At 39.4% G+C, this 25,603-nt stretch overlaps 1 protein-coding gene across 1 annotated transcript; it reads right to left on the bottom strand.

Annotated features, from left to right (window-relative positions):
• Positions 1-504: 504 nt before the first annotated feature.
• Positions 505-24,910, bottom strand: Psmc6 (proteasome 26S subunit, ATPase 6). The gene is made up of 14 exons (XM_055612366.1): positions 24,775-24,910; positions 23,775-23,854; positions 23,647-23,686; positions 23,022-23,074; positions 18,288-18,355; positions 17,968-18,082; positions 15,486-15,573; positions 11,787-11,848; positions 11,582-11,705; positions 11,298-11,359; positions 8,528-8,648; positions 8,325-8,405; positions 2,617-2,688; positions 505-998 (listed from the first exon to the last, which is right to left on the bottom strand). The coding sequence occupies exons 1-14, from the start codon at positions 24,899-24,901 to the stop codon at positions 880-882; spliced, it is 1,212 nt and encodes a 403-aa protein (XP_055468341.1). The 5' UTR covers positions 24,902-24,910; the 3' UTR covers positions 505-879.
• Between the last annotated feature and the right edge of the window lie 693 nt (positions 24,911-25,603).

The following is a 25,603-nucleotide window of genomic DNA, read 5'->3' as shown; positions in this document are numbered from 1 at the left end:
AATTAAAAAGGCCCGTGTACAGAAGGTCGCAGAACTTCTGTTTTGAAGAGTTCTGACACTAACATTCCCTGGAGTAGACACCCTCTATCTGTAACCACCCACAAACATTTATAGAATCCATCGGTGAGCCTAGAAAATAACCCATCTCTGGAAATCACAGGTATGCAAAATTATGTATCTATGTACAGACTTTTCCTGGATCCAGACCATAAGAATTTCAGAAGGAAATTGTTTTACACATAAACCACGTTAACTGTAAGCATTGCTTCTAGCCATAATCTTTAAAATAGCCCAACTGCAGTAGTGAAGAGTTAGTTCTCGGGAGACACAGATGCGTGTAGGTACCCCATACCCACCAACAACTTGGTGGACTCTTTGAGTAATGTTTTAAAATAAAATTCAAAGCCCCATCTTATATTTCATTTTCATCCAGTTTCTCAAAACATGTGCTTACTGATCCGAAAGGACTAGAATAAATGTGCTTTTAGAAAAGACAAGAATATATATAGGACAACTAAAACAGATTTTATTCCATTTTTTAGGACAAGGAAAACAAAATACAAAATAAGTCATAAGAAGTGCTTTCCTGTACTATCTTTAAAACCATTTTGAATGTTGTATAAAATGCTCACACATCAAATATGAAAAGCTTCAACATGTCTTTTTAAAGTTCTGCTGCAATTAATGCAACATTAATAAACATACAACTTTCCTCTGTACCAATTTTAAAAGAATTGCTGAATTACATACTATTATGTTGCTCATACATGTTTATTCACTTTTAATGAGATCACTGCCAATACATACATTATTTTCCTTAACTTTATTTTTACATTAAGCCAATGTCAGTCATGCAGTCACCAAAAACCTTACAGTAAATTACACAGGTTTGTAGTCCAGTTTAGACTCTAGCTTCTTAGAATCAGCTACTTTTCTGACTGCTTTCATGAAGTCTTCCTGAACTACAAAATCATGATCGGCACGAATTGCAAACATACCTGTGGAAAACAAAATAAAATTGCTGCTTATCGATAAGTATGTGAAAACCAAGCTGGGAGGAGTGCCACACACTCTAATAATCTCAGCACTTAGGAGACTGCAACAGGAAGATTTCGAGTTTGAGCCCAGCCTGGGTAACATGCAAAGATCTGATCTCAAAAGAAAAGGTAAAAGAAAACTAAATAATCTAAACTTGATGGAGTAAATTGGAAGATGTATAGATTTACTATCTCTGGGACAGTAGTGCTAGTTTATTTATTTCCATAAGTAGAGTAAGCATTAATTTTTAGATGAGGCAGATAACAAAATCATCTGAATATTAAATCTGGACTGTGTGTGTGTCCAATGGTAGCGCTTAATAAAAATAAAAACACCCAGAACTATGGAGACCACACATTCTTGGCTGAAGTTAACAGTATGTGCAATGACCACTTGGGCGCGGTGTTCATCCACCTAGTGAATGGGGGGTGCTTGCCTAACACATGTGGAGTCTTGGGTTTGCTCTCCAGCAGTGCAAAACTAAACAACAAACTTCCAGGAATTTTGGCAATGATTACCTATCCCTAAGCAAGGCTTAAGGTTGGGGCTATAGCTGTCAGTAGAGCTGCCTAGATTACAGAAGGCTCAGTCACGAGTAATGCAAGCTACATGCCTATATCCCAGCACTTGGGAGGAATAGGCAGGACAATCACTATATACTGTACATTTCAAAAAGTTAGAAGAAAGAATTCTTGGGGTTTTCACCATGAAGAAATGGTTACACGTTTGAGGAGATAGGTAAGCTTAATCTGATCTAACTATCATACAATATATGATGTATATGTACATATATAAAGATGCATGGTTCCGATTAATGTGCAATTTCCATCAAGTAGTTAAAAAAAGTTTTTCAATGTGAAAGAAAAAAGCTATCAAAAATTGATAGCATCAGCTTTTAAAATCACAATACTGCTTTTGACTTCAGTTTCACCAAAGCTATCCTTGATAATAATCTAGTCTGATAAAGATTTTGGAGTGTGATAAATTACCCTAGATACTTCAAGTCATATGTTAGCTGACTTATTAACGCTGAAATAATAACTACAACTACTGCAGGTATGTCTTGGGTTTGAATATTCTGAATGGACAATGAAAGCTAAATGACTTTAGCTAGGTAGTTTTTCAAAGGCACTTATTAACAAAAATAAAACCAGTATCAAAAAATTGTATTTAAAAACTTCATTTTAAACAAATTCCAGGACTTGTAAATACCCATGGAACAGACCACCCTAGTTCCAGCCACAGTGTGCCAAACAATCCTGCACACATCACACTTGTGGGCATCATAAAATGCTTAGGAGATAACACCCCCAAGGGCTGACTTTATCCCCTGGGGGAGGAATGCTGGTAAATACTAAATGTTCTAGGCACTCAATCCTCATATTTCCCTTATGCCCCTTACAAGAACTCAAAGTCAACTACTATAGTGGTACTTTCTCCCTTGTGTCATTCCATTCTACTTCTTGAAATCAAGTCTCAAAATAAACAAAACACTGAAATTCTGACAAGGGGCAGCTCTGCTTTTAGATAAACTTGGGCCACTGTTATTGATGGTAAAAATCTGTTTTGTACTCTCACCTGCTTCAGTACAAACATTTCTCAGGTCTGCTCCATTAAAACCATCTGAAAGCTTTACAATTGCTTCATAATCTGTTTAGGGGAAAAAAAAAAAAAACAGAAATTAAGACAATAATAAAGATTCAATACTGAATGGACTAGTTCATTTTGAATTTGATTAGCATTACCCTTGCTACTATTTTACATTAGCAACAAAAATTAAAAATGCTACAAAGTAAACTGGAATCAAGGAGACATACTTTTAAATTTTCAGTCAAAAAATGTCATCAAGATTTGAAGGTGCTTGCTTTTGTTTGTTTGTTTTGTTGTTTTTCAAGAAGGGGTTTCTCTGTGTAGCTGTGGCTGGCCTGGAGCTCAGAGATCTGCCTGCCTCTGCCTCCCAAGTGCTGGGATTAAAGGTGTGCACCATCACTGCCAGCCAAAGGTGCCTGCTTTTAAGTAGTAAAAAACCAGAAGTAACTGGAAAGCTATGATTCATTAAACCTGTTGTACATGAGTAATCAACCCCAAGATTCAGGAAGAGTGGCAGAAAAACAAGTTTCAAGCCAGATGAGCAACAAAGACCTTGGCTTGAAAAGCCCTCAAACACACATAAGTAAGTGCTGAGGATCTATAGGCAGTTAATGGTTACAGTAGGAAGGAAGAAAACATTTTTTTCAGTGGTGTAGCCACAAGTGTCCATACTCTTGTAAGCAGCCACCATTAAACTCTGGTCAGGGACTGGAGTGATGGCTGCTCTTCCAGAGGACCTGAGCTTGATTCCCAGCAGCTACATGATGACTAACAACCATCTTAAATCCAGTTCTAGGGGCTCCAACTCCTTCTGGAAGCAGCAGGCACCCACTTGGTGCACAGACATACATATAGGCAAAACACCCATACACATAAAATAAGCAAACACGTAAAATAATAAAATCAAATTTAAAAAAAAATGCAAAACTCACTAGGTGACAAAATAAAATACATGAAAGTAGAAGGGGATAAGTTGGGAAGAGGAAAGGATAAGAAAAGGAAATGGCGTGAATATGGCCAAAGTATAAAATACACACATGCACAAAAATGGCATAATGAAACCCATTATTATTTGTAATTAATGTACTCTAACAAAAACTCTTAAGGGTTAGGGGTATGGCTCAGTGGTAGAGCATATGCCTACCATTTCTAAAGTCCTGAGTTCAATCACTGCACCACAAAACAAAACAAAACAAAAAATCAAACAACAAAAAATAATTTGGGGACTGATGAGATGGCTCAGCAGTTAAGAGGACTTGCTGCCCTTACAGAGGACCCAAGTTTGGTTCCCAGTACCCACAGGGAGGCTAACAACTGTCTGTAATTCCAAGACACATGTGGTACACATACACACTCAGGCACTTATAAATACACACAAAAATATAAGTATATAAAACAGTAACAATAAATGGAATGTACTTTAGTCATGAAGGTCAAATGTAAAATATGCTAAAGTCACACATAATTTTTACCAAAACAGATAAAATTTTATTTTAAATGATACAGTAAGCATTTTTGACTTTCTGATTTTCCTTGCAAACTTCAAGTTGTATCAGATCTAGAATAACAGTAACAGTTAAACATGAACTCTCTACCTCCTCACAAAATAGACATGACTTGAAGAGCTACAGCTTTGTGCTATGAATCTGACAGCGTTCAGTGAGGGAAACAACAGCACACTGGCTGAACACACTTTGAAACACCTTTGTCAGCAGGTCAGGGCATGTCAGTCTCTCTGTGAAATCACCAGATATTCCTTAGTTGGCGCTGAGGTATCATGTTCATGCCACTGTAAGTTTTCTGAGAGCAGGGATTCCTAAGGATATCTAGTATCTATCAAGGAATTAGTATCTAGTACCTTGAGAGAGTGCAGTATTTGTAGAAGATACTTATAGCCTAGCATCTTTTGTTTAGATCAATCTTTCCAAATTAAAATCCTCATAAGAACAATGAGATGGGTGTTAACAGTCAACCACTTATAGCTATTTGGAACCATTAAATTCTAAAGGTTTTTGCTGTTGTTGTTTTGAGACAGGGTCTTACCCTGGCTGACCTAACACTTTCTTTGTAGACCCAGCTGACCTTAAATTCTCAGAGAGCCACCTGGTTCTGTCTCCAGAGAGCTGGGATTAAAGCCGTGTGACACTGTGCCCAGCTCTGAGAAATTCTCACTTTAGTGTTAATGGGGAACACAGTACCTCAAGTACTCTACACAAGGAATCTGCCACTGTGCCACTTCCCAGCCCATTCTAAAGGGTTTTTAAAGCTGTCAAGCAATTATACTATATTCACCTAATTCAGAAGTCAACAAGAATTTTGAGTAAAAGGACAAATAGTATCCAGCCAAAACTACTTTACTGATGTAGCCAGAAGGTAGCCATAAACGGTATACAAATGAATGGTATAGATGTGCTACTACAAAACTTTCTTACAAAAACAGCAGGCAAGTAGAAGTCAATTTATAAGCCCCTTACTTACATACACACTTCATAATATTTTAGAATTTACTTTAAACTTATTTATTTTGGTTTTTAGAGACAGGGTTTCTTTGCATAGCCTTGGCTATCCTGGAACTCTGTACACCAGGCTGGCCTCGATTGAACTCAGAGAGATCCACCTGCCTCTGCCTCCCTGAGTGTTGGGATTACAGGCATGTGCCTGGCTAAACTTATTTATGTGTCTGTGTGTTTTGCCTGCATCTTTGTATGCACACCATGCTCATGCAGTGCTGAGGCCAGAAGAGAGTGTTCTAGATCCCTTCAGATCAGAGTTACAGCTGGTTGTGAGATGCCAGGTGGGTGCTGGGAAATGAACCCAGGAACAAGCAGACAGGGCTCTTAACTGCTGAGCCATCTCTCCAGTTCACACCTGTAACTATTTTACATTTTTTTCCTCTGCCCTCTGATTTGTAACAAATTTCCCATCTTCACTCTGAGTTTGCATGTTATTTCTCTGAGAAGATAAAAGCAATCAGTAGAGTCCATACGTCCCTAGCCTATCTGAGCAGCCTATCACTGTGCTCTTCCTCCAGGCTCATAAGATAAAAGTGCTCCCAGTCTACTTACTCCTTTCCAAAATGCCCTATCAGTGCCTTTCACTTGTAGAGCTTTCCTAGCAACATTTTAAGAAAACATGGTAAACCTATTCATCTTAAAAGAAAACTCTGGGGCCGCAGATGTACAACGGTTGGAAAAGTTCTTTCCTAGCATGCACAAAGCCCCAAGTGTGATCACTAAAACCATATTTACCAGTTATGGGGGCACAGCCTTGGGAAGTAGAGGCAAGAGGTTCAGATGTTCAAGGTCATCCTCAACTACACAGTACATTCTAAGCCAAACTAGACTACATGTCTTAGGGGCTGGAGAGATGCAGTTATGAGCACTGGCTGCCCTTCCAGAGGACCCAGGTTCAATTCCCAGCACCCACATGACAGCTCACAACTGTCTGTAACTCCTGTTCCAGTGGATCCGACACCTTTACACAAACATACATGCGGTGAAAACACCAATAAAAATAAAAAAAAAACCCATCTTAGGAAAGGAGGAAAGAAGAGAGAAAATGGAAGCTCTGCCAAACACTCATCTCTAATTCCCATTCAGCTAAACTCTAGTTCTTCTGTCTCCTCTGCAGAACTCCACAAAAGAAATGTCAGGGCTGGAGAGGTGGCTAAGAGCTCTTCCTGCTCTTGCAGAGGACCTGGGTTCAGGTTCCCAGCACCCACATGGCAGTGCTAGAGGATCCGATTCCCTCCTCTAACCTCCACAGGCACCTGTATGCATGCAGTGCACATAAACCCAAACAAGCAAACACACACAGAAACAATAAACAGATGTTAAAAGAAAAGGAGTCATCTGAACCCAATGCCTCTCCTCATAATCACAATAAAACGTTAGGACTACTTTCATTGCTGCCACTCCAAAATCACTTTTGACAGGACTATAAAAGTCTGCACATAGCTAGAAATTAAGGCCCATTCTATTGCCAGCATTTGATAAAGAAAAAAGTCTTAAATTATATAGGACATATAGCTATTTTCCCTCTAATATTTTTATTTGCTTATTCATTTATTATGCACATCTGTAAATATGATTGTGCATGTCAAAGATTACACATGGAGGTCAAAGAAGAAGTTGCAGGAGTTGAGGATCAGTCTCAGTTTGTTGGAGTCAGGAGCAAGCACCTTTACCACTGAACTACCTTAGCAGCCCTCGAAACCTAAATCTTTCTTGCTTCTTTACGTAGTCTGTATCATCATTTCAACTCCTTAAAATACATCCAGTGTCCATCATTTAGTTTACTGGTAAAATGACTGACCGACTGAAGGCCTCATGTAGCCTTACTCACCATGTAGTCAAACTTATCACATAGCTTAGAAGGATGATCTTGCCTCTACTTTCCAAGTGTGGGCATCACAGGCCCATGTCATCATGTTTGACACCCAAGTTTCACTATTTTATGGGACTTTAATTATACTTCAACAAATCTGAGGGAAACCTTTACCACATCACCGCCATCTTTTATCTGAATTACTGAAAAACCTCCTAATCAAAGATCTAGGTTTATTTCTTTGTCCCTCTCCATTTTGTCCTCAGCAGGCTGCCAAAACAGTCTTATGTGAATTTAAGTATTTGTAGGTAAAAGGGTATGCCTAAAATTTATTTGCTGTTTAAATATGTAACAAGCAGCAGAAGTTACAGATGAAACAAGACTAGCCACAAATACTGAAAGAGGAAAATGAAATTCAACTTTCAAATTAACTTAAAAGTGTACCTAGTTGGTAACTACATAAAAAGAAAAACTGAGGAGTCATTTTTAAACACAGTCCTTTAGCAGCTATACAACCTTATAAACTATGTAATCTTTGTGGTTGGCATCATTATTAAAATCTAAAAGTGAAGAAAAATTAAAAGTCAAAAGTTCCTACCTCATGGCCTCCCTAAGACACTAAACAATCTGTCACCACCATCATGTCTAAGACTTCTGCTGCTAACTGTTCCTTACTCTCTCAGAGGCCCTGGCCTCTTGCTTGCTCTTTGAGTGTACTAGGCACCCGTCTGCTCAGGGACCTTCCCCCAGTATCCATGTCTAGCTCTCTCATCTTCTGAAGCCACTGCTTAAACACAACCTTCTTGGGGACTAGGGAGATGGCTCACACATACTGCCCTTGCAGAGGCCTACATCAGGGAGCTCACGACTAGCTGTGGTTCCAGCTACAGAGATCCACCACCTGACACCCGTGGGCCTCTGTGGGCTCCTGCAGTTGGGTGGACATATACACCACACATGGAAACACTTAAATAAACGTATATATGGCTTTCTTGATAAAGCCGTCCGTCACTGTGCTAACCCTTCCCCCTTCAAAATCTATACATTCCTCCTGCTGCTCCCGACACATCTTCCCATCTCCTTTACTTTACTTTTCTCTACACCGTTTATCACCTTCTAATCTGCAATATATTTCACTTACTTGATCTGTTTTTCCTGACAATAGCAAAAATATTCTAATGGCCAGAAATTGCTATGCCATCTTTAGCCCTTCTAACTCTAAGCACTATATTCTCAGGAAGTTTTTACTGAATTAAAACCACCATGTTTATTAAATGTAAAACTAGGTTCAGCAAGCCAAGAGTAATATCCCATAGTGCTATGCTTTATTTATCAGATGCATACACGAATAAAACACTCTACTTTCTTACCTATTTCACCATGCTTTGTAATAGGGCCTGCGTGGATTTTCAATATATCTAATCTTGCTTGTTCATTTGGTAAATCGATATCTGAAAATAACAAGAAATTATTTTGTACTCCAGTTGCTAGTTTAATGGGGTCAGAGAGGTTGGGTGAGAAGAAAAAAATTGACACAGACAGAAAAACAGAGCAGACAAAGAAAGTAACTCACGTATTTTTCTATCTAATCTTCCTGGACGCAGCAAAGCAGGATCCAGTGTATCTGGTCTGTTTGTGGCCATGATCATTTTAACTCTATGCAGAGTATCAAATCCATCCATTTGATTTAGTAACTAAATAAAATATTAGAGACAGACTTTACCAAACTTGGGCGTGTACATGCACACATAAACATACACACAAAATTTAATCAAGTAATTAATTAAAAGATAACTAATTGATAGATAATGTCTGCCAGTTGATGGCATTACCAATTATACGAATACACTAATAATTATGCGGCTCTTATAGTTTATAAACCTCTTATAGTTTTGGTTGTTTTGAGACAGGATCTCATGTACCCTAGGCTAGCAGCAAATTTACCACGTAGCTGATAAGCCTGAACTTCTAGTTTTCCTAAATCTACCTGTGGAGTTCCGGATTACAGCCATGGGCCATCTAAACTGGCTCAGTTGGAGCTAGGAACTGAACCCAGAGCTTCATGGACACTAGCTAAGAACTCTACCGACTGCACTATAACCGCAGGCACCCAATTTAAGGTGTCTAAGACTTGTTTGGTTTTTGTTTTTCAAGACAGGTTCTCCATGTAACAGCTCTGGCTGACCTGGAACTCTCTTTGTAGACCAGGATAGGTTCAAACTCAAGAGATCCACCTACCTCTGCCTCTTGAATGTTGCTGGGGCCATCACACCAAATCTTTTTTTCTTTCTTTCTTTCTTTTTTTTTTTTTTTAATATTCATTGGTGTTTTGCCTGCATGCATCTCTATGTAAGGGTGTCACAAGCCCTGGAACTGCAGTTACAGACAGGTGTGAGATACACTGTGGATGCTAGGAGTTGAACCCAGGTCATCCAGAAGAACCAGTGCTCCTAACTCCTGAACTATCTCTCTAGCCCCAAAGCATTATTTTAAGTTTCAAATACTGTATATAGAGATAGTCCTAAGCTTATGGTCAAATTGGTCTCTGTAGAAGCTCCAAGCCAGCCAAGGGTACACAGAAGACAGGCTATCTAAAAATATAAAAAGAAAAATGCTCTTTTTCTGAGTAGGTCTGTATAATTTGTAAAGTGATTTTCAAATACTACAATAAAAAAGAATTAAAACCAAATGACCTGTGGTACCCAGTTTCCATCGGCAGCAAAAGTGATCTATGGACCTTCTTCATTTCACCACCTATCATCTCCATTATTAAAACTAGTTTGGCCCACCAGGACCAGACTCCATCATGAACTATGGGGCAGAGAGAAGAACCAGAGACTGGGATCTTTTAGACAAAAGATGGCACTGCAGTCATGAACTCGCAGCAGCTATGAGTACCTGCTTGAGAGCAAGCCAGGCAATAATTCTCACATAACTGGTGGGCTTGTGAGCGTATGAGGAGTTATTGACTGATGACTGCTGGGAAACAGGAGTAACTTTTCTTCAAAGATGTGACTCCCTCATAGGCTGACAATTTCAAGCAGGAAACAATAATTGGACTGAATGAATTATTAAAAAAAGAGAACAACCTCAGCACCCAGAGAAGCTGAAGCAGGCAGATCACTGCCAGGCTGGTCTACAAAGTGAGTCCAGGACACCTAATGCTACACAGAGAAAACCTGTCTCGAAAAACAAAAACAAAAAAAGAAAGAAAAAGAAAACAATCATGAAGGTGGAATGGTTTGGGCATGTCTAGACAGAGGGAGAGTAAGGAGGTGGGGTAGATGTGAAGATACACTATATGTATTATGAATAAAAAAATACTTTTTAAAAATTTATTGTAGCTACCACAGTCTTAGCAATAAAGATCAAAGAGTGGTTTCCAGAGCATCCAAAAGCATGAAACCCATGTATCACTGATATCTTTAATATATCTGTTACTCATACCTTCACCAAGCTAGCACAAAATCACATGCTTAAGAAATGATATAATTTGTACACCTGAAGAGCTGATCTATTAAAAAAACTATAGAATAGTACAATTTTACCATGTAGAATTTTATATATAACTGTGTTGTAGTATCCATTTTCTCTTCATTTTTCTTCTTTATAGGAAAACATTAAAACTACACATTTAGATGGTGTCATGTTTTAATACATGTACACATGTACAACACTTAAATCAGATTAAACATAATGTATTTCCTCACTCATCATTTCTTTATGGTGAAAGCACTATTCTCTACCATTCATTAATGCATATTATATGATTTTATAGATAACCCTGTCCCTACCAGATAACACACCTGCTTCTTCCTGTCTACTTGGTACCTACTCATCAACCTTTCCCATCTTTCCTGTTCTTCAGTAATAGTCATTTCCTCCTTTTGTATGTGTGTAGATTTAATGTGTATGTGAAGATTCTTTTGGAGACCACCAGAGGAGGGACGCTGCTGTACTGCTCTGCCTCTCTACCTTATTCCCTGAAAATGGAGTCTCTCACTGCCCCTGAAGCTACTTTGGCAATGGGCAAGTCTAAGCAATTCTCTTGTTTCTACCACCCTTCAGCATGCTGGCACTAGAGGTGCACAACTGCCAAGGACGTTTTTCACATGAGTCTCAGGCCATCGTACTTGTAAAGCAATCACTCTTAAACACTGAAACCATCTACTCAAACTACACACTAGTACTTTTTCTTGCTAGGGACTATACCACAGGAATGTGATCACACCTGGCAACATTTCAAATTTCATGTTTAACTCTTCAGCTTCCACATTCAAATATGCCATGTGCAGGTTTTATTAGTAAGTGTTTTTTTATAAATCCTCTTTACCAAATATTACCTCCATTAAAGTTCTCTGAATCTCTCTGTCAGCTGACGTACCCTCAGAAAACCGACGGCCACCTAAAGTAATAAATTTGAAAATACATTATTCTTTTGTTCTGTGCCCATCATTTAATAAAACAGAATGTAATAGCAGTTGGGGTTAAAGGTCACACTCTCTAACCTTTGGAAAGTCCCATTATCCATTCATTGTGCTACCTACTTCATTCAGATCGCAACTGCAAAACAACTTCTTTGAACACAAGAGTATCTGTGATAAAATGGAAAAGGTGCCATTCTTACCAATAGCGTCTATCTCATCCATGAAGATGATGCATGGCTGGTGGTCCCTGGCATAATTAAACATCTCTCTAATCAAGCGCGCACTCTCGCCAATGTACTTGTCCACAATAGAACTAGATACAACCTGATGAAAAGAAAATAGTGATATAGGTTAGACAATTCAAATGAATTTAATTTAGAAAATTATAACACAATCTCCCCTTACCTTTAGGAAGTTGCAGTCTAGCTGACTGGCAACAGCCCGTGCCAAGAGTGTTTTCCCAGTGCCTAGAAATATCACACAGGGTTGGGTTAAAAACCAGAACCATTTTTTTTTTAAAGTACAAGGCATTAGTATCTTTATTATGGCATAATTCAGTACTTTATACAGCAACTCATTTTTATGTAAAAACATTTTATGTACAACTGCAGAAAAAGACCGCAAGACAGATGAAACAGAAACACAGATTGTAATTCCTGGGTCCCGAGTTATTTGATAAAGTGGAAAATATTTTCTCTGTAGAAAATAGTAAAAACAGTAACATTTCCCAATAAGCCCATTTAAACCAAATATTAGCTGAATTACTCATATAAACACTGTTTAGATTCTGGGATCCAAAAGAAACCTTATCTTCATTTGTTCAAAGAGCCATGTTTTATTTAAATTAAATTGTGTGCAATGACATTCCTAATACTCTTCCCCTTCATTGTTTGGCTTATGGCAGATCACTTTTCTATAGGCTAAACCATAATTCAGAGAGGTATGAGCTGTGCTAGCACCCCCTCCTGAAAGTACAACCAGCATGTCCTTTAATAATTTAAAATCCTTTTAACATAATCTTAGAGTTGGGGAGATGGCTCAGTGGTAAAGAATGCTTGCTGCTCTTCCCAAGGACCAGAGTTCAGTTCCCAGCACCTTGTTAGGCAGCTCATGGTTGCCTGTAACTTCAGCTACAGGTGATCCAACACCTTCCGGCCTCCATGGGTGGGTGCATATGGCATTTACATTCACAGATATACACAAATACATAAAACAACAACACAATCCTTTTGGTAGCCAATTTTCTAAAAACTGAAGCTAAATCCTAAATAAAATTTCCATTTAAAATTCTAAAGTAATTTACTTGCAATATTAAAACTTTAACTTGAAATATTCTCCTGATTTTAGTTGGTAAATAACTGTAAACATTTAAAATGTGACATTGGTGTATATGTATGTGTGTATATAGTAGAGTACATCAATCTAATTAACTTATATCAACTCGTTTATTACTTTGTGGCGAAAACAAAGTCTATTCTTTCATCGATTTAGAAATACCCGATATACCAATAGCTAATATTTTTGTATTTTCTGTGAGCTCAACCACCTCTCAGCCCCTTGTGAACAAACCACTCTCCCTAAGTCCAACTTTCGAGTCTTCCACAGTAGTGGGATCACTTGGCTGTTGTCTTTCTCTGCTCACCTCACTCAGTGTTGCGGCAAGACCCACTGATGTGGGCACAAGTGACAGAAGTCACTTCTCTTTGAAGACTAAGCCATATTCCACCATGTCTATGTACCACATTTTCTTTATCCCCTCCAAAGCTGACAGATACTGAGCGTTTCTTATCTTTGGCCATTGTGAATAATACTACATTGAACACAGGGGTGCAAAGGTCTCAACATACTGATTTCAACTGCCCTGCACACAAACACACGATTGCTAGGGAACACAATACTTTTATTTTTAATTTTCTGAAGAACCCCATACTGTTTTCTAAAATGCCTGCATCAATTTATGTTCATTTCAGGAATGTAACTTCTCTTTTCTCCATCTTTGCCAATACCAGATATTCATCACATTCATTCCCTCATTAACTCCTTTCTTGATAACAGCCATTCTAATAGGTGTAGATAGTACCTCATCTTGTAATTTTAAGCACGAATACAGAACTTTAGAAATAAATGAAAAATTCTTACAAATGAGCTATACACACTGAACAAATTTTTTAACACATGTATTTTATGTATATAGGTTCTTTTGTCTGCATGAACATCTACACACCCAGAAGAAGGTACTGGATAACTATTGTGAGCCACCATGCGGCTGCCTGGATTAATTGAACTCATGACCCCTGGAAGAGGAGACAGTGCTCTTAACTGCTGAGCCATCTCTCCAGCTCCTGAACAGATCTTTTAACTATATATGGGACCTTTAACATCAATTGTTAACTACAGGTTCAGTGAATAATGCAAATTCCTCAACTACTCACATTTTCCCCTTATATAATATTCAAAATCATCTACTGATATCACTATATATTTCACCAGAAAAGTCTTCTCGAATTAACATATTAAAGCTGTCAAGTCATTTGGTTAAGTAAGCACGGAGAGAGATGTTCAGCCACTTAGAGTAATAGCTGCTCTTTCAGAAGAACCAGGTTCAATTCCCAGTACCCACATGGTGCCTCACAACCATCTGTAAATCTTATATTAAGTGATCTAACACACTCTTCTGGCCTCTGTGGGCACCAGGCATGCATATACAGACATACATGTAGGCAAAACATCCACTACGGTGGCTAGTTTTATGTTAACCTGACACAGACTAGAATTATTTACTAAAAGGGAGAGCCTCAACTAAGAAAATGGCCCCACCAGGCTGGCCCATAGGCAAGCAAGCTGTGGTGAATTTTCTTAATTAGTGATTGACATTGGAGAGTGTTGTAAGAAAACAGGTTAAATGATGGGCATGATGGCACAGGCCTGTAATCCCAGCACTCGGGGAGGCAGAGCCAGGTGGTTCTTTGTGCGTTCGAGGCCAGCCTGGTCTACAAAGAGAGTGCAGGACAGCCAGAAACCCTGTCTCAAAAAAACTAAAGAATGAAAAGCAGGAGGAGGAAGAAGAGAAGAAAGAAAGCAGGTTAAGTTAGCCACAAAGAGCAAGCCAATAAGCAGCAATCCTCTGCATCAGAGCTTGCCTTGCTCTGTGTTCTTGCTCTGTGTGAGTTCCTTTCCTGACTTCTCTCGGAAATGGAGTGTGACCTGAGAGTGTAAGCTAAAATAGACACTTTCTTCTGAGTTGCTTATGGTCATGGGTTTTATCATAGCAATAGAAACCCTAACTAAGACACACATATTCATAAAAATAAACTGTCTTCAAATATTCTAGTTGATATCTCAAATTCTATGACAACAGTATGTACCACTTATTTCACTCCTTCAAAAAAAATGTAGACTAAATAATCAATTGCCATTGTGAATAACCAATTTTCTAATCACCAATAAGCAACAAGTGACAGACTGTAAACCATCCTTTCAATTAGAAACTATCCCATGTGAGGCATCTCACTTAGATGGCACCCCAGTAACTAGATGAACGCTTTTCCTAAAGACACTATACTTTCAGCATGCACCTGTGCAGAAGTACTTCACGTATTTTTCCCATTTCATCACAAAACATTACTTATGAATGAAATTTTAATAAAATTAATTATTTTTACCCATTTACTAGCAACACTGCAAAGTGGAACTGGCATTTTTTGCCGACAATGCAAGTATGTGGTAGTCAAGAACAGTGACCACCGTTGATGCCAACGTTGAGCAACATAACCTACAATGCCTTTTTACCATCAGCTGATGTCAGCATGAGGAAAGAGCGAATCACGTATTAGTTTGATGATAATAGTTCTGACCTTAAAGTTCCATCACAGTGTCTCGGGAACACCACTTCATGAACTGTGGTTTGAGGACTGTAGCCTATAGAATTACAGGGCCTAAGGCAGAGTCCACGTAGCCGAGGGAACAGCAGATGCACATCCCTCACCTCATTCTTACTCGTAATGAAGTGGAGATTGACCTGTCTGCACTAAATTCCTACCTACCACTTCCTAAATTCCTTCATCTACTCCTTTACTGAAGAGACAGAGATAATCTGATACCAACCTGGTGGTCCATACAGCAAACAGCCTTTTGGCGGTATTATCCCTACACGCTGGAATAATTCTGGATTTGTAAGAGGTAATTCTATTACCTGGAAGAGAAGTTGCAGGTTTCTTAAACAGTAAAACATTTTAATATATTTTATAATATTTAAAGTCTAATACCATGTTAAAATCTTTACGAGAACTACACTTCCATGCTGTACAAAATGATTTAAATATTATTGGTTTTATTTCAGATGAAGATCTCTTAAAACTAAAATTTAAAAGTAGTTTTTAGCAAGGTACATATTTGATTATTCACAGGTATATACTTTGAAAAAATGTGCTTGAACTGCATATTTAAAATCTGTGCACTTATTAGGTGAACATTTAATCTCAATAAAATTATAGTATAAAAAAAATCAGAGAAGCTGGGCCAAGTGGCATACATCTGCAATCCATGATACTCAGGAGGCCAGTGCAGAATGACAAACATCAAGATCAGGCAAGACCCTGTCTCAAAAGACAAAGTGAGAAAGAACTAGAGTGCAGCTCAGTGGTGGAGCACGTGGTAGCATATGTGAAGTCCTAAACTGAATTCCTACTATTAAAAAATGATAACAAAAAAAAAAGATAACAACCAGCAAAGAATAAAAATATAGTAATTTCGAGAATACAACACAAAATGGTCACCAAACAAAGAATGTTTTTGATGTCATAATAGATAACTAAAAGAAAAGATATAGAATTTCCTGTTGGCACTATGTCCCAGCCAGTTCTTTCTATTTTCTACTCTTTAATTCACGGAAAGGAAAATGGAAGGGCTGGACATGTACTCAGTTGGTAAAGTTCTTGCCTAACATGTCCAAAGCCCTGGGTCCATCTCCAGCACTGCCTAAGATGTGGCATTGAGTGCCACAACCTGCACCACCAGGGAGGGAAAAGCAGCAGGACCAGAAGGTCCAAGTAACTTTCAGATATGCAAGAAATTTAAGGCCGGAGATATAGAAGATACTGTCTCAAAGGAGGAGGGGAGAAAAGAAAAATAGGAGGAGGAAGATGAGGAAGAAAAGGAAGATAAAAAGGATGAAGGAAGAAAATGATCTGGTTATCAAATTGATTCACAGTACCAACTACTTGAGACAACGTTTCTGTGATTGTTATGCCATAAAGCATGATTACTACAAACAAAAGTGTGGAAAAAACCCAAAAACACCAACATTCTAAAATATCTGAGAATAAAAAGTGTATGTGTGAATCCTGCTCCGTGGTAGACAGGATGCAAGTTTCATGAAAACTTCCTTTCCCTTCTGTTACTCTCTCACTGACTTGAACAGCAGTCTAAGCTTTTATTTCATAATCAGGCCAGTACTTCCTTATAAACTGCCACAAAAACTTGGTCTCACAATCACCTGGAATGTGTGCCCTACTCCAATCTCCAAACCACTCAAGACAACTGCTTAAACATTTTTAAATTTATTATTATTATCCTGTGCATGAATGTGTGTCCGTCCCTATGTGTCTTTCTGTCCCCATGCACGAGCATGTGTGCATGTACTTGTGCATGATGGGGGGAGGCACGTGTCGCACAGCACACCTGTGGGCATCAGACGACAACTGAGTCAGTTCTCCTTTCCTCTTCTACCTGCATCCCCGGGATCCAGGCTGGTGTGGCAAGCACTTTTACTGGCTAAGCCATCTTAAAAGCCCTAGGAGTCTGTACTTTTAACAATTTAAAAAAGGTTAATGAATTATGAACAGTTGGCACACACCTGTAATCCCAGCACTTGGGAGACAGGCAGGTAGACCCTGAGAGTTCAAGTCCAGCCTGTTCTACAAAGTACACAGTCTAAGACGACCAAGGCTACACAGAGAAACTCTGTCTTGAAAAACCAAAACCTCCCAACTCTGCTCACTTCATTCCTAAATACTTAGGTTTGCCTCAGGAAAAATAAATCAGTAAAACAATGTAACTTCCAAGGTTATGAGACAAGGTGATCCTAATCTGACTCATCACTTCAAAGCTTAAAAACTTTAGGTCAGTTCTATAGCCAGTATTTTCTAAAGAGCAACAAATAGTTAAAAAAATAAAAGTCAAAACATTTACGGCCAAGGTAACAACAGTCCCCATCGCACTGAGATGCTCACATCACTGGCTTCATGGAGGCCCCGCATAGCATGTTGCCCAGTATGTCCTGACCTAAGCACACGACAGTTACAACTGTAAATGGCGATCAGTCTTCACTTCCCCCTTTCTCCTTTCGCTATGAAAGTGGGATTTTCCTCACACCAACAATATCCAAAATAGCAAGCTCCATTAATTCCTGTAGCTAGAAATTCACTGTAATTCTCAGCAAGAGTTTCAAATGTATAATATGCGGAAAATACTACTGAGCCAAAACAAAACAAAACAAAACAAAATGTGACTTTATACCGTAATTCTCTCTTTAGGCATCCTAAAAGCAATGGTGTGGCAGTCTGAGATCAGAGAATACAACACCCACCTCTCTTAACTCCCGAATCTGTTCTGACAGCCCTCCAATCTCAGAATAAGAAACATTTCCAGGGTCCTCATGAGACATGTTGTAAACCAGTGGATCCACTTCTCTTGGCAAATACCTAAAATGAAAAAAATCAGGGGCTTTATTTTCTCTCAGCTTATGGATCATGCAAGCACCTGTAAGTACCTTCTAAAGACATTTAACTTAAAAATAAATAAATAAATAAATGGTAAGAAGCAGTAAATCTTCTATGATTCCACAAATCATGTATTTTTAGAAAAGCCTCCCTCTGTGACAACTACACTAAACAATAAGAAACTCACCTCATGATGGTTAGTGTGGTCATATCCAAAGCAACTCTCGTTCCTGGCTTCAGCTTACTTTTATCAAGCTGGTTTTATAAAACAAAAGGTATTAACACATTTAAAAAGGGAAGACTACTTTAACAAGAGCTTAATATTGAGAAGCCATACCCATTTTTATACATCATAAAGACAAATAGCACATTGTAACCTTGTCAACAGAAGGGCTAATAAAGTAGTAACTTAAAGGTATGTCTATGTGATCCTTAAAGGATGTCCTTTTTACAACCTCAGAATGAAGTAAAAGATACATAAACCCCAAAGCAATAATTGCCTTTTTAGGTTTGTTTGTTTTTTTTTTAAATATTTATTTATTATGTATACAATGTTGTCTGCATATGCACCTGCAGGCCAGAAGTGGGTGCCGGATCTCATTGTAGATGGTTGTGAGCCACCATGTGGTTGCTGGGAACTGAACTCAGGACCTCCGGAAGAGTAACCAGTACTTCTTAACCTCTGAGCCATCTCTACAATCCGCCTTTTTAGTTTTTTTAAGCTTGTTTACGTGCATGTGCGCAGGTGTGTACAGGACGGTGTGTATAGTCAGGACAATCTGCAGGAGTCTGCTCTCTCTGACCACGAGTTTCTGAGATTAAATTCAGGTAGATGCTTAGTGGCAGACACTTACTGGCAAGTGTCTTTTTTTTTTTTTTAAAGATTTATTTCTTTATTTTACATATGCATGCTCTATTTGCATGTACATTTGCATGACAGAAGAGGGCCCCAGATCCTATTATAGATGGTTGTGAGCCACCATGTGGTTGCTGGGAATTGAACTCAGGACCTCTGGAAGAGCAGACAGTGCTCTTAACCTCTGAGCCATCTCTCCAGCCCGGCAAGTGTCTTTATCCAGTGAATTGGCCATGTTTTTGAAGAAGGGATAGACTTTGGAATTTTATTCTCAAAGGCTCACTATGCAATATAATTTTGTTCATTATACTGACTCAAAATCTATAGTAAAAACTTATTTTGGAAACTAGTACTAGAACATTTACAGGGGAAAAACAATCCCTTAGTGAACATTTTGGAGAAAAAAAGAAAAGGAAATGGTTTGCAATACATTTACTTTTTAGAAGAAAAAAGTGTATATACATAATTATAAAAGATAAGGAAACCACAGTTTCATATTAAGTAACATACTAAGTAACTACTGACATACTAATATACTAAGTAACATACTAAGAAATGGGCTGGAGAGATGGCTCAGTGGTTAAGAGCTCTGTCTGCTCTTCCAGCGGACCCAGGTTCAATTTCCAGCACCCACATGGCAGCTCACAACTGTCTGTAACTCCCTACAGTTTCAAAGGAACCGATACTATCACACAGACACACATATAGACAAAGCACCAATGCACATAAAATAAACAAAAATAAAATTTTAAAAATTAAGTAATTGTTTAAAAAAAAAAGGGGGTGGGCTGGAGAGATTGTTCAGCAGTTCACAGCACTGGCTGTTTTTCCAAAGGACCCTGGTTCAACTCCCAGCAATGAACAGCTCCCAACGGTCTATAATTTCAGCTCCAGAGTATCAGACACTCTCACATAGACATGCATGCAGGTAATAAATCAATAAAGTTGATGAAGTTAAAAAAAAAAATCTAAAAAATGCAAGCCTGCAGTGGTACTGCATGTCTTTAATCCCAGCACTCAGGAGGCAGAGGCAGGTGGATCTGAGTTTGCGGCCAGCCTGGTCTACAGAGCAAGAGCAAATTCCTGAAGAGCCAGGGCTAGACAGAGAAACCCTGTCTCCAAAAATAAAACAAAAACCATAAAGGAATTCAAAAGACAAGTAAGAACCTCACTCCTCTGTCCTTGTACACAACAGAGCTCAAACTGAGCATATTGAAAATTACTAGCATACCCAAGCATGGTGACTTACTTGGTTACAACGGGCTACTCTATTCAATAGATGCACATTATACTGAAGATCTTGTCAGAAATAAAAAGTTACCTTCCAATAGTTTTAAAATTGTTTGCCATTTCACTTCCAGAAATCTAACTTACTACTTTGTACAGGACTCTAAAATGAATTACAGTTAATATTGTGCTCATTAAAACAGAAATGAACTGGGGGCTGGAGAGATGGCTCAGTGGTTGAGAGCACTGTCTGCTCTTCCAGAGTTCAATTCCCAGCAACCACATGGTGGCTCACAACCATCTATAATGAGATCTGGCGCCCTCTTCTGGTGTGAAAGCATACATGCAGATATTGCATGCACAATAAATAAATGAATGAATGAATGAATGAATGAATGAATGAATGAATGAATAAAGTAAGTAAGTAAGTAAGTAAGTAAGTAAGTAAGTAAGTAAGTAAGTAAGTAAAAGAAATGATCCACTAAAGCTAGTTGCTGATACCAGCACTGATTAAATCAATTGAAACTATTGAGTTATTTTTTTAATGGCCAGACCAAGAGTGGGCTCTCTTCTCTGGAAAGTTTCTTGGTACCCAAGTTCAAGGATACAGCATGTTTAGAGAAAAAACAATAATTACATCAGTGATTACATCAGTACTGGGGAGGGGCTGGGTGTTGCATTAGGGAGGGATTTGGAGTTGCTCAGCAACATTTGCTTCCTTTGCAAGGCCCACCAGTATCTTCCAGGCACTATAGAATACATGGACAGTCCCAAAAACATCATCAAGATGAATGTGGCTGTTGGGGGTGGAAGGCTAAGAAGGGGCCACGCAGGCACAAACATAGGATGCTGTTATCTATGTCATCTCAAAATAAAGTAAGGAGTAAATAAATCACTCAGCACTGTTATCAAGAGGGAGGGCCTGAGCTTACACCTCCCTCACATCTGTCAAAAGCCAGCCATGGCTACTGGTGCCTGTTAGCCCAGCCTTGGTAGGTGGAGATCACTGACCAGCCAGCCTAGCCAAGACTTCCAGTTCTATATGAACCTGTCTCAAAGCAGTTACACAGGGATGATGTCCTGATCTGGCCTTCCCATAGGTGCATCACACAGTCACAGGTATGCACCACACATATAACACACACTCTGAAGTGAGAATAGGCAAAACACTAAATTTAATGGATTAAGCATTAAATAATAACCTTTATAAGCAAAGTACTTGAAAAGAGATAAGTTAATAGGAAGCTATTTTAATACAGTCTCTTAGAATGCCAAATTTTGGTACCCAGAGGGCCTTGAAAGGAATATAAAAGCTAATTAGAACATAAAATGTATTTTCTTTTCTTTAAAAAAACATAATTTATTTGTATTCTACATACACTGGTGTTTTGCCTGCATGTATGTCTATGTGAGGGAGTCAGTCCCTTGGAACAGGAGTTATAGACAGTTATGAGCTGCCAGGTGGGTGATGGGAATTGAACCTGGGTCCTCTGGAGGAGCAGCCAGTGCTCTTAACTGCTGAGCCCTCTCTCCAGACCCACAAAAATACATTTTCATTACTGGGGATTGAACCCAGGGTCTCTCATATGCTTGTCATGTATTCTGCTACTGAGCTACATTCCCCAACCCCAGGCCTGCAATAATTTCTAAATAATCATTATTTTATGTTATGGGTGTTTCTGCATGTATGCTGTTACTACGTTCATGCCTAATGCCATAGAGACCAGAGGAGGACACCAGATCCCTTAGAAATGGAGTTACAGATGGTCATGAGCCCCTTTGTGGATGATGGAAATCAAACCCAGGTTCTTTGGAAAAACAGCCAGTACTTTTAACTGCTGAGCCATCTCTCCAGCTCCTAGGCTTGTAATATTTGTTTAGAAAAACATCCAACTATATACTCAAATCCTAAGATTAAATTTAGTTTCTATATTAAATACTATCCTAGAGTCATGCTATAGCAATGTTTAAAACCTGAACTTGACATAATAGCAGATATCTGTTGTCCTGGCACTCAAGAGGCTGAAACACTAGTATTGTTTACAGCCACTATGGGCTATATAGCAAGACCCACTTGCATAAAACAAAACCAACAATGAAAGCTTAAACGCAATCTGACAAATACTCAGAAAAGTCCTTCACTAAATGCTTAGGATATTTCCTACAGAACAGAATGGTATATAGATCACAGATGCTACTGAACTATTCTAAGCTACTTGTTGACATTTTCTAATGTCTACAAAATGAAATTCAGAGATATTTCAATTTGACCATTCTGGTCTAAATGACTTCCTATAAAATTAACTATTGTAGAGTAATATTTTTGAATGTTTAAATGTAAAACACAGGTAACTGATAGCCTAACACTTTCACCTTCTTCAAGAAATATAGTAAAGCATTTTTTTTTTTCTAGTTCTAAAATGATTTGATTTTTAAGAACAAGTATCTACTGGCATGAACTCAGGGGCAGGCTCTCTGAGCCCCCCCCCCGGGGGGGGGGGGGGGGTGCAGCCTTGCCAGGCCACAGAGGAAGACAATGCAGCCCAGATTGGGAGGGGTTGAGGGAGGGGGCCACAGCTGGGATACAAAATGAATAATTGTAATAAATAATAAATAAAAAAAATTTAAAAAAGAACAAATATCTGATGAAGGCAATGTGAACCATTGAACTTCCCAGGAGCAAAGTCTTTGATTGGAATCCAGGTTTTGCTAGTCAGTAAAAACAAATCACTCTTGGGCATTATGGGCACAGTGCCTGACCTGCCTACCTTAAGAATTAAGAAACATATGAAAGTACTTTTCTCAGTTACAAAGTTTTATACAAACAAAAAGTATTACCTGCCGACGACAACCTACGACATATCTTGGTCCATTTGTTGCTTTAACAATGACTAGGGAAAAAAAAAGAATGAACTGAAAAAAAGTTAGAAAACAAATACATCTACATCTATGGTGGCTGTAGTTTTATTTTTGACCTCCAAACAGTAAATACAAAATTTAGCATATGTAAAATACCAATTCCTTGCATTGCTACTACTAGAATAATGGACACTTGAGGGCTATACTGATAGCTCTTCAAATAAGGGCACTCATAGCCACACCCATTGCCCTGACTGAGGTGGATCCTTGGGTCCCACCCCATATGGTGGAAGGTGAAAACCGACTCTCACAAGTTGTGCTTTGATCTCCACATGTGTGCATACACATGCACACACACAATAAATAAGAATTTAAAAGCCTTCCATAATGGCACACGCCTTAATCCTGCCACTGGAAAACAAAGGAAGGTAGATCTCTTGTACAAGAAAGAGTTCAAGACCAGCCTGCTCTAGTATAGGGAACTGCATCCAGAGCTACATAGTGGTACCTGGTCTCAAAAATCAAAATAAAACAGGCATTTCAAAAGTTGGGAAGGAACTGGGGCTTTTTGTTTTTTAACCAATTTGTGCGTTAAGCCACTTACATTTTTCTTCTGTTAACTGTTTAAGAACTTCGCCCACAATCTAAGAAAGAAAAGAGTTGCATTATTTTTTGCCAACATCTTTAAAGGGGCGTGGGAGGGCATACTCACTTTCAAACCTTACCACCTACCTGCCCAACACTTTGTAGTGCCTTCAGATCATTTTCAGACTTTTCATACTGCTTGGTAAGTTCTTTTAATTGTTCCCTTACTGAAATAATAAAATTTCAACATTTTAAATTAAATAATAACTGCGTTAAAAGTTTTACTTACGTCTCTTTCACCTTATGTAGGTTTCATACGCACTGTATCAAACCACAAAAAGATTCTGCACTTCGTAATGGATAGGTGACATGTTTTAAAAAGAAATGTAACAGCGAAAATATCGTATTTCTATTTTGGTACGAAATACATACTAGTGCAGACATTTTTAAAGTTACATTCTTAACAGATAGTGACATCCTGCCACCTACAGATGTGCTACAAAACTAAATGATGATCTGTTTATCAGACCTTTCCCGGCTACACTAGATCGCCTGGCTCACTCTCTGGTTGTCAATACTAAGGAAAATCAATCAACGCAATTCTTCACCGAATCATAGGCTGCGGTCTTCCCTCATTTAATTAAACCACGAAGGCTTTCCAAAACGCAAATATTCAGGGTGCACGGAAAACTTGGCACCTAGTACGAAGCCCGAGGAAAGACAAGAAAGGTTATTACAGCCACTGGGCCCTCTCTGCTCCAAGCACTAGCCTCCGTGAGTCCCACGTCCTGCTGGAGCTTCTTCGACCCAAGCGTCTTCCGTCCCTGGGTCTCAACCCTGCCTCCAACCCTGCCTCCCTTGCAACCTGGGATATTTCCTCAGCCCAAGTGCTCCTCTCTCCTCTAATCCTCCCCTCCCCTTCTACCCCAGAACCCCGGCTGTGCTCTATGCCACCAGACTGGGACTGGGCCGTTTCCACGGCCTCGGCGGTGCTGCACCCAGCTTCGGGCGGGATGACAAAGCGCCTCTTCCCTGGACTCAGGCCTTCCCCAGCCGGGCGCCCTGTGCCCGGGCTCGGCCGAAGCCTCCGCTCTGTCAGAGGTGGAAGCAGGCCCAGACACTTGCGAGTATGGAAAAGCTCACTCACGCTCCTTAAGACGGCCGTCGATCTCCTTGTGCTCTAGCAGCTTCTTGCGGTAGTCCTGAAGAGCCTTATCTCTAGGGTCCGCCATGATGAGAAGCCGTCGCTCATAGGGGATGCCGGGAATGGCCATGGCAGCCCGGGCGGGGGAGGGGGCGGGGCGAGGCCGCAGAGGCGGCCTGAGGGCGGGATCGCGCCTGGTCCCGCCCCTTCCGGTTGGTCCGCCTCTCGCTCCGGGCGCCCGAGTCGGTACCTTGAGTCACCTAGAGCGGCAGAAAGCCTAGAAAGTGCTGAAGGAGGCCTCCGTCCACACTGTCCCCTGCAGGCCAGAGTGAGCAATGCGGGACGCAGTTAACTGCTCTCAGTATTAAGTCGCTGCTTTCCTAGAAGGCTCTGTAGTAAACTGAAAAGGAAAAAAATGAGAAGATTTTTTTTTTTATGAGTCAGTGTCTTGTAACCCAGGCTGGCTTCACACTCACCGCGCCTCACCATGTGCCTGAGGGCTTGAATTCTAGTCCCCCTGCTTCCTAGTGGAATTACAGGTGTGCATCACATGTTCAGTACAAGCTGTGTGGAAATAAAATCCAGGGTGTCCTGCATGCTCGGCAAGCGCTCTCTCAACTGTTACATTTCCAGATACAGCCTTTTTCTTTCCCAAATAATTTATTTTTATTTATGTGTATGCCTGTGTATCTGGGTAAGTGTATACCACAGTAAGTGCCCACAAAGACCAGTAGTGAGCGTCAGATCTGGCTCTGGAGTCACAAGCACTTGCGATTTTTAAAAAAAATCTTATTTATTTTATGCATATGGATGTCTTGCCTGCATTTATGTA

Source organism: Psammomys obesus, unplaced genomic scaffold (genome assembly GCF_907164565.1).
Source record: "Psammomys obesus unplaced genomic scaffold, mPsaObe1.curated_primary_1811, whole genome shotgun sequence".
In the NCBI taxonomy this organism is placed as follows: domain Eukaryota; kingdom Metazoa; phylum Chordata; class Mammalia; order Rodentia; family Muridae; genus Psammomys; species Psammomys obesus.
The sequence above is the reverse complement of the archived record's forward strand: the minus strand, read 5'-3'. Positions and strand labels throughout refer to the sequence as shown.